The 10000-nt window shown below is 44.4% G+C and overlaps 1 protein-coding gene across 4 annotated transcripts in view; it reads right to left on the bottom strand.

The window, feature by feature from the left end:
• The window catches only part of LOC139758369 (uncharacterized), a 402449-nt gene that overhangs the window by 353069 nt on the left and 39380 nt on the right, over positions 1–10000 (bottom strand). For 3 of the 4 annotated variants that reach the window (XM_071679668.1, XM_071679671.1, XM_071679669.1), the window contains exon 1: positions 3252–3697. The exons of the other annotated variant lie outside the window; for it this stretch is intronic. In XM_071679668.1, coding sequence (XP_071535769.1) covers positions 3252–3292 — 41 coding nt within the window. In that variant the 5' untranslated portion in view covers positions 3293–3697. Of the gene's footprint in view, positions 1–3251; positions 3698–10000 lie in introns of those variants that run through there. 4 annotated transcript variants of the gene reach the window in all.

Raw genomic sequence — 10000 nt, 5'->3', positions numbered from 1 at the left:
CCACCTCTCTCTCTCTCTCTCTCTCTCTCTCTCTCTCTCTCTCTCTCTCTCTAACCTAACCCCCCCTCCTCCTCCTCTTCCTCTGTCCACAATTAATGAGGCTGACAGAGTAGGGGAGGGGGGGAGGGGAGGGGCATTGGGGGGGGAGGAATGGAAAGAGGGTTGGTTGGTTGGTTGAAAGAAAAGAAATCAAAGGAAACTGAGCAGACTGGTAAAGGGAAGATGGGGGTAAAGGAAAAATCAATAAATGAGTAAGGGAGAGAGAGAGAGAGAGAAGAGAGAGAGAGAGAGAGAGAGAGAGAGAGAGAGAAGAGAGAGAGACTGATATAGATAGAGACTGCTAGAGACAGAAAGACAGATAGATATGGACAGATGAATATACAGATAGATATATACAAGTAGATGAATATAGATAGATAGATAGATAGAGAGAGAGAGAGAGAGAGAGAGAGAGAGAGAGAGAGAGAGAGAGAGAGAGAGAGAGAGAGAGAGATAGATAGATAGATAGATAGATAGATAGATAGATAGATAGATAGATAGATAGAGAGAGAGAGAGAGAAACCTCAACCCTGCTCACCTGCGTTGGGTTAATGTAATTCCTAACAGAAAGATAATAATCTGTGTCGTAGAAACACTTTTTTTTTTGTAAATATAACAACCCAAAATAAAAAGGTAAAAAAGAAAAAAAAAACAATCTTTCCATGAACCCCAAAACATTAATCACACAAAGAACCCCACATGCCAGAAGTGTGTGTGTGTGATGGCGTTGAAATTATCTTTTAAACGCCTGAAAAAAATTATCTTTTAAACGCCTAAAAAAAATTATCTTTTAAACGCCGAATTTTTTTTTTTTTTTTACCCCGCTGTCGCTAATGGTTTTAATGACCCCGGCAGCTAATAGGCCTATAAGCCCAGACAAGCAACCAACCAGCAGAATTACCTTGTCCTTCAGCGCAGAAGAGCGAACCACGTCAGAAAACGGGAATTGGAAGGGTCACAAATCACACACACAAGTCCAATCACAAAGTAATTCTAAGCCTCGAGTGTAAAAGTGAACACATCTCGTTATAAATCCAAGGTAACCATCCACTTCCCCCCCCCCACACACATCTCCCCCCATCGCGAATAAGGCACCCTCCCCCCCCCCCCACCCACAGCCACACACACCTCCAAGAAAAGCCACACTTATAATATTCTCGGCATCTAATGTAATCATTCTAATGTAATCATCCTCATCCCGAGAGGATGATGAGGAGGGGGGGGGGAAGGTAATTAAATAATTCCCCTGATGACGTGTCATACAATTATTTTCAACGGGCGGGTGGAAAAATTAATAATACAATCGTTGGCCCTGAGACTTGGAAATTGATGAAAGCCTTTGACACTGACGATTTTTTTTTTGTACACCCTCACCCCCAGCCAGCCCCCCACCCCCCACCACCAACAACAACAACAACTACAACCCCCCCTTAACCACCACCTCCCCTCCTCCCTCCATTCCTAACTACTACCATCCCCCCCCCCTCATCCCCCCAACCACACACACACATACACACACACACACACACTGTTATAACAACCACAGCCGACGCAAGAGATTACCCGTTTCTTCGTTAACGAGCGCGGGCCGCCCTTACGAGAGAGAGAGAGAGAGAGAGAGAGAGAGAGACCCTCTCTCTCTCTCTCTCTCTCTCTCTCTCTCTCTCTTTATGTCCGCACAAAGTCACCTGACTTGACTTTAACGAAGTAAGTTTTGACAATACATATGTTCTCCATACGAACGTGGGGAGGGGGGGAGGAGGAGGGGAGGGGAGGGGAGGGGACGACGAGGACGATGTTATGCCCATAATAGCAATCAATAGAGAGAGAGAGAGAGAGAGAGAGAGAGAGAGAGAGAGAGAGAGAGAGAGAGAGAGAGAGGCGAGTGAGTGAGTGAGTGAGTGAGCGAGTGTGTATATATATAATGCACCTGCCGATAGGGGTTGAAACATGCCAAGCCACCCGGACTGGCCACATAGAGAAACCTGCGAGGCAGATCTGGTTTCACGCCCGTGTAGCTTACAAAAGGAAGTTGGGCTGCGAGTGTGTGTGGGCGTGGGTGTGGGAGGGGAGCAAGGGTAAGGGGGTAGGTGGGTAGGTAGGTTGGTGGGGGGGGGGGAAGCAGCTCTAGCTGGAGAGAGAGAGAGAGAGAGAGAGAGAGAGAGAGAGAGAGAGAGAGAGAGAGAGAGAGAGAGAGAGAGAGATGAGGCAGCGGGGAGGGTAGATAGGCGAAATATATTCTCTCTTTTTTTGGGGGGGAGGCAGAAAACATTTGTAAGTTTACTTTTGGCATTGTTTTTCCCTAATCTTTTCTTTTCCATATCGTTCCACATTGATAGAGAGAGAGAGAGAGAGAGAGAGAGAGAGAGAGAGAGAGAGAGAGAGAGAGAGAGAGAGAGAATCTTTGAAACTAATTAAGCGGAGAAAAAAAAAAGAGGGAGGGGGTCATAAATTGGCTATCTACTCCAGTAATAGGTTAAACATCATAGTCGACAATTTCGATATATATATATATATATATATATATATATATATATATATATATATATATATATATATAAACGACTTCTGGAAGTCGTTAATCTAATGGTGGTGTACGTTTTTTAAAAGGTCGTGTGTTGGGGGGATGGAGAGAGAGGGTAGGAGGGCATGCACGCAGATCACCTTAAGTAGAGTGTGTTTAAGGTGAGCCGGTGTCCCTTCCCCTTAAGTGGCATGGTAAAGTAGGAGTCACCCCCTCTCAAGTGGCGTGACGTTAAGTGGCGTAGTATGGTGAAGTGTGAGTCACACCACTTACCACCCCCCCCCTCCCCTACCCTCCATACCAGCGTCCCCCTTACCTTAAGCGGTGCTTTGAGGGGGGGGGGGTGAGGGATGGGTGGTTGTTAGGTATACGATTAGAAAGTCTCTTAAGTGTAAAGTGTGTTGTGGGGGGGAGGAAAAGAGACAAGACTCACCTTAAGTGTAAGTAAAGTGTGTTGGGGAAAGACAAGACTCACCTTAAGTCCTTAAGTAAGTAAAGTGTGTTGAGGAGGGGGAAATAGACAACAGGACTCACCTTAAGTGTAAGTAAAGTGTGTTGGGGAGGGGGGGAAAGAGAACAAGACTCACCTTAAGTGTAAAGTGTGTTGGGGAGGAGGGAGAAAAAGACAACAGACACCTTAAGTGTAAGTAAAGTGTGTTGGACGGGGAAAAAAGACAACAACACTTACCTTAAGTGGTCGAGGGTTGTAAGTGGCGCCGCCAGCAACATTCAACAACTGCTGGAGTCGGTTGTAAGTGCACAGAGAGACACAGGATAAAAAAAAAAAAAGACGTATCCCCTTTAATGGCCAGAAATTACTAACCAAACCAGGAGAGTGTGTGAGGAAGGCAACCGCTGCCTGGTCCGTTCCAAACCACAAACACACACACACACACACACACTCTAGGTTCCAACTCGTACACCGCTGTGTGCTCGAGGGTGGGGTGCGTTCGTCCACGCACTCAACACATCGTCCGTCCCTCTCTCTCCCACCCACTAAAAAAAAAAAAAAAGGGTTTACAGTCCAGCGTTTTATGGACGACGCTTTAAAAAAAGGGGTTCAGGCGAAGCACAGAGACACAACGGGAGCGAGGCCGAGCGATACTACCACGTCGGTGTCTGGGTGACCACTGAGCTCCGGGACGGGTCTCACCTGCCCGACTGGGAGTCCAGCGCCTCGAGTTGCCACCTAGCCAAATACGTCGCCGTTTTTTTTTCTGGTACACTGGCATGGACAGCGGTGCGCGAATTTTTATTTTTCTTTTTTTTCTAACTTCTTTAAAAACCAATACATACAACAATGACTCTCCGGTTTTCCTTGTCGTTTTGACTATCGTAACGATGGTTATCATCTTGTGTCACTATTTTTTTTATGGGGTGAAAACAAGCCTGTAATTACTCGTTGTTTACAGAGTCGTTAACAAGAGGGGGGGGGTGGTAATTCAAAACATGGGGTAGTTTGACTACCCTCACCCACCCCTCCCTCTCATTCCTTAATATTTTCAAGGGAAATAAAGTATTGAAATTGAACTGACGAATCAAAATGAAAGGTTATATATATATATATATATATATATATATATATATATATATATATATATATATATATATATAGCTACGGGTTCCTTAACGAGGCAGATAGTTTGATAAGTCTTTACGAGCAATTTGAGTCGATCTCCTCACGTCAACGGACGCACGGACGGAGAGAGAGAGAGAGAGAGAGAGAGAGAGAGAGAGAGAGAGAGAGAGAGAGAGAGAGAGATCGTGGGAATCTACAAGGGGGGCGCGGGGGCAAGGGGAATGGTGTCGTTTCCTGGGACTGGGGACTTTAGGCTGGGGCTACATACTACAGTTTGGGACCCTCCCCTGACCGGTGTATCAGGTCCCCCACCCCCTCCCCCCCACACACACACTAGGCAAGCTGGACAGTGTGTGTGGGTTGGGGGGGGTTGTAGTTGGGGGGGGGGGTAGTAAGTGTAGTTTAGAAAGTGTTGTTCTTTCAAGTATTTCCGCCTATCTCGCCCGGACACTGGGGGTGTGTAGGGGGAGCTGGGTGTGTAGGGGCGCCATGATGGAGATGGGTGGGGGGAGGGGGGGAGGTGAGGGGGGAAATGGGTGGTTTGGTATGGTCTGGTGACGGACCACTAGGAAATAAAGATGTCTTTTTTTTCTCTTTTCTTTTTTTTTTTTTAACGATTGGTTTGGTTTTAAAAAGGGGTTTGATGGAGTCAAGATGGCTTTTTCTATTTTATTTTTTTTAAGAAGAGATTTTGGTTAAATATTTGATGATGGATTTTATTTTTAAAGATAAGGGCATATTTTGCTTAAAGGTTTAAGGAAAGAAATTTCTAAAGGATAGGTTTGACTTAAATATTGGATTGGATGAAGATTTTTTAGGGACATATTATTTAAAGGTCTGACTAAACCAATATATTTTGGACGACAGATTTCTTTAAACGTTTGAGTTAGAAAAAAAAGGTTAAAAATTTCTTTTTAAGAAATTTGATAAAAACATTTTTTACGACAGATTTGATTTAAAATTTGATTAAAAAAAAAAGACGTTTTTAAGGTATTTTTTCTTAAAGATTCGACACCACCATTTTACCTCTGGCACTCAATTTCATTTCAGTCAATAATTCAAATTATCATTATATAAAATCTATTAAATAGTTGCTTCAAAAAACGCTTTACCTTATAACGCAACTATATCACTTTCAAAAATGCTTTATTCATATTTCAACTCTTCATGTTATTACGTTGTATTAATGTAAACGTACATTAATGATAATATATATATATATATATATATATATATATATATATATATATATATATATATATATATATATATAACAGAAACAATTAATAATTGAAAAACATTTTCAAATGTCACAAAAAAACTAATCACCGTGAACTATTAACTGATGGTATGGACAAGCCAACGACCGAATCACCTCATTTGACGTGGTATGGTGGTTTTTTTTTGGGGGGGGAGGGATGGAGGAGGAGGAGGAGGAGGAGGAGGAGGAGGAGGAGGGGGAGAGTAGGACTCATATCATCAAATCCCCCAACGTTTGAAAACAGTGGTTGAGGGAGTAAGGGAAGGAGGGAGGGATGGAAGGAGGGGAGAAATAGCCTCCTCTCCCCCTTTCCCCTCTCATTCTTCCCCCCTCTCCCCCTCTCTTTCTTCCCCCTCTCCCCCTCTCTTTCTTCCCCCCTCTCCCCCTCTCTTTCTTCCCCCTCTCCTCTCCCCCACTGTGACGGGGAACAGGCAAAAGCACTCCCCTCCCCCAGCCACCAACTTTCCCCTAGAAACTTTATCTGGCAATCAAGATAAACAACGAAGGCTCGGGGGGCGGGCGGGCCAGTCTGCTGTCTTGCCCGTGACTGCTGGAGGTGGTGCAGCTGCTGCCTGGTTGCCTGCTGCTTCCTCCTCCACCTCCTGCTGCTGGGGGAGGAGGTGGTGGTGCAGCTGCTGGCTGCCTGCTGCTGCTTCCTCCACCTCCTGCTGGGGGAGGAGGTGGTGGTGCAGCTTCTGCCTGCCTGCTGCTTCCTCCTCCTCCTCCACCTCCTGCTGGCTGGATAGGAGGAGGAGAGGAGGTGGTGCAGCAGCTGCTCCTCCTCCTCCTGCTAGGGACAACAGCAGGAGGAGGAGGAGCCTCCTCCTCCTCCTCCTGCTCTTGGCCTGGGCTCAGCAGGGAAAAGAAAAAAAAAAGAAAAGCTGACCTCTCCCTCCCTCACTCCCAACTCCCTCCCTCCCTCACTCCCAACTCCCTCCCTCCCTCACTCCCTCCCCTCCGCCTCCCCACCTCCACGACCCAGCCCCACAATCCCCTTTGAAGACTCAGAGGAACTGGAAAAAAAAGAAAATTTCAATTATAATTATTTTTTTTTGGCCCCCGCCCCCCCCAACCTTTATAAGCCAATTTTCTCTCTCTCTCTCTCTCTCTCTCTCTCTCTCTCTCTCTCTCTCTCTCTCTCTCTCTCTCTCTCTCTCTCTTTCTCTCTCTCAATGAAATTCCAGATACTGTTCTAGACAAGTGGTAACCTCAGTGGTACGAATGTGGTAACCTCAGTGGCGCAGATGTGGTAACCTCAGTGGCGCAGATGTGGTAACCTCAGTGGCGCAGATGTGGTAACCTCAGTGGCGCAGATGTGGTAACCTCAGTGGCACGAACACTATCCTCAGTGGCAGGAAAGAGCGATGCCACACGCCCACATTGTACCCACATCTGGCCTGGGTCTCCGGCCGTCATACAGACACATCCTGCATGGTCATGACCCCACCCCTCCCCCCTTAGAGGTCATGACCCCACCCCCTCCCCCCCTCCCCTCAGAGGTCATGACCCCACCCCCTCCCCCCCTCAGAGGTCATGACCCCACCCCCCCCTCAGAGGTCATGACCCCACCCCCCCTCAGAGGTCATGAACCCCCCCAATGGTCATGACCCATGCCCCCCCTCCCCCCAAAGTGATGGCTGGCTTGTAAGGAGCTGACGAGGTAAATCTTCCGGTTTAGCGACCCATTTGTAAGAGGTTTACTATACAGGTTTGTGTGTGTATATATATATATATATATATATATATATATATATATATATATATATATATATATATATAATAAATTGTTCGTGGCTTCTTTCAGAAAAAAATGGGGAAATGTATATGAGAGGATGAATGAAACAGACGATTGAAGAAAGAAGAAAATGAAGAAGGAAGGAAGGAAGAAAGGAAGGAAGAATGAAAGATGGAAGAGGGAGGAACCGATAGATGAAAAAAAACAAACCCGGAATGAAATGAAAGAAAATCGATCCGCGGTCACACACACACACACACACACACACACCGAAAAGAAAACGACACTCAGCTGATCAATTGGAGACATTTAAAAACCATACCATAAACAAACAGCGCCTCGTTTTCTGTCACCCCTAACGGAAAACGTGATGTTCACGACCGGGTGAGACATAGTGGCGAAAATCCCGGTCGTAAATGCTGAAGATTACGACTCCAGCAAGATGAAGACTGAAATTACGATACCGGATAATACGTACGAATGAGTCATCCTCACAACGTATGATTTCATGTGTTTTAAAACTCGTATTATTTTGTCAAGAAAAAATATATATAGAGAGAGAGATGTTTATATTCCTAAAGCAGAAGAATTTATACCAGAAACAGGCTTACACACACACACACACACACACACACACACACACACGTACCCTCCCACATCCGGGACTAAACTCAAGCCACCACACGTCGCCCATGTCACCTGAAATGTTACTGTCACAGTGGCTGTCTGTTACAGTGACAATCGACATAGCACTATGGCCATCAAGCCTCCAGAAATACATACGTTCCACACACACACACACACACACACACACACAAGCACACACACATATACATATATACATAAATCCGCTGATGATGTGATTATTACACGAAAGTGCACTTGGGAACTTATCGTGTTTCATTTACCCGTGCACTCATAGGAATATATATATATATATATATATATATATATATATATATATATATATATATATATATATATATATATTCTTTCTTTTCTTTTATACTATTCGCCATTTCCCGCGTTAGCGAGGTAGCATTAAGAACAGAGGACTGGGCCTTTGAGGGAATACCCTCACCTGGCCCAATTCTCTGTTCCTTCTTTTGGAAAAAAAAAAAAAAAAAAAAAAAAAAAAAAAAAAAAACGAGAGGGGAGGATTTCCAGCCCCCCGCTCCCTCCCCTTTTAGTCGCCTTCTACGACACGCAGGGAATACGTGGGAAGTATCTTAATCCCCTATCCCCAGGGATAATATATATATATATATATATATATATATATATATATATATATATATATATATATATATATATTTCATGATATCAGTAATTACCCCAGGACCAACTTCTCTGAAAATTGTCCAGGACGTCTTTCGTGCAAGCCGTGGCTGCGCTACATCCATCAGCAGGGAAAGTTGGAACTAACTTCACTAAAGTGGCAAGTTCTGTGATGAGACTGTTGGATCCCACCCCCCCCCCCACCCCCACCATCCTTTGTGGCATAGCCTAGCCAATGGGGACTTTTTTCAAGTCGCGGTGTAACTTCGGGCAGGCAGAGTCCGGTAACACTTTCATAGTTATATATATATATATATATATATATATATATATATATATATATATATATATATATATATATATATATATATATTCCTATGAGTCCACGGGGAAAATGAAACACGATAAGTTCCCAAGTGCACTTTCGTGTAATAATCACACTGGTATACCATGTTTTACGTAAGTATACCACAGAGTTTGCTTTACACCGGTTTACTTCACTTTGCTTTCCAAATCCGAGGTTCTTCTGTTCAACACTGTGTTCAGCAAATCTCTCACCATCTAGCGGAGACTCGCTCGCTACATATTTGTCTCCGTCTAGCGGAGATTGCTACAACTCCGTTATCGTCTAGCGGAGACTTGCTACATCTCCGTCATCGTCTAGCGGAGACTTGCTACATCTCCGTCACCGTCTAGCGAGGACTTGCTACAAACCACTCTCTATCTAGCGAAGACTCGCTACATATCTCTCTCCATCTAGCGAAGACTCGCTATATATCTCTCTCCATCTAGCGAATATTAGCTACAGATCTTTCTCTCTATCTCTCTAGGTAGGTAGGACCCCCCCCCCCCCCGTGAATATAGTCACGAATGCCTCCCATTTTCTCACATAAACCGAGCGTATATAAGCAGGACCAAACCCAGCCTCTCTCTCTCTCTCTCTCTCTCTCTCTCTCTCTCTCTCTCTCTCTCTCTCTCTCTCTCTCTCTCTCTCAACTGTTGGCAGCGGAGTGGCGGCAAAAGATGTGATAATCGTCAATAGATACGTTTTAGATGTTTGTTAATGAACGACGCAATAATAACAATAATAATAATATCGTGCACCACACACACACACACACACACGAACACACTCGATGATGGTATATATATATATATATATATATATATATATATATATATATATATATATATATATGTTAATGTATAGCATGACTTATCCTTATGTACACACACACACACACACACACACACACACACACACACACACCAGATAACCATTCATCGACCAGCCTTGCTAAAGGGAAGAGGAAGGAAGTGGGGGGGGGGGGATGAAGTCTTGGGGTTGGCTGTGGGCCAACTGGGGTTTGCCCCCCCCCCCCCCCACCCCTTATCCCCGGTCCGAGATCCAGGACTCGAACCCTGGCTCTATAGATTGGTGGGTCGCCAAGCTATAACCACAGCGCATATATATACTATATATATATATATATATATATATATATATATATATATATATATATATATATATATATATATATGCTGCGTGTTTGAGAGAAATTGGCAGATAAAACATATATGTTA

The sequence above is a fragment of the Panulirus ornatus genome, chromosome 30, assembly GCF_036320965.1.
Source record: "Panulirus ornatus isolate Po-2019 chromosome 30, ASM3632096v1, whole genome shotgun sequence".
NCBI lineage: Eukaryota > Metazoa > Arthropoda > Malacostraca > Decapoda > Palinuridae > Panulirus > Panulirus ornatus.
Note: the sequence above shows the minus strand (reverse complement) of the source record. Positions and strands in the feature narration are given on the sequence as shown.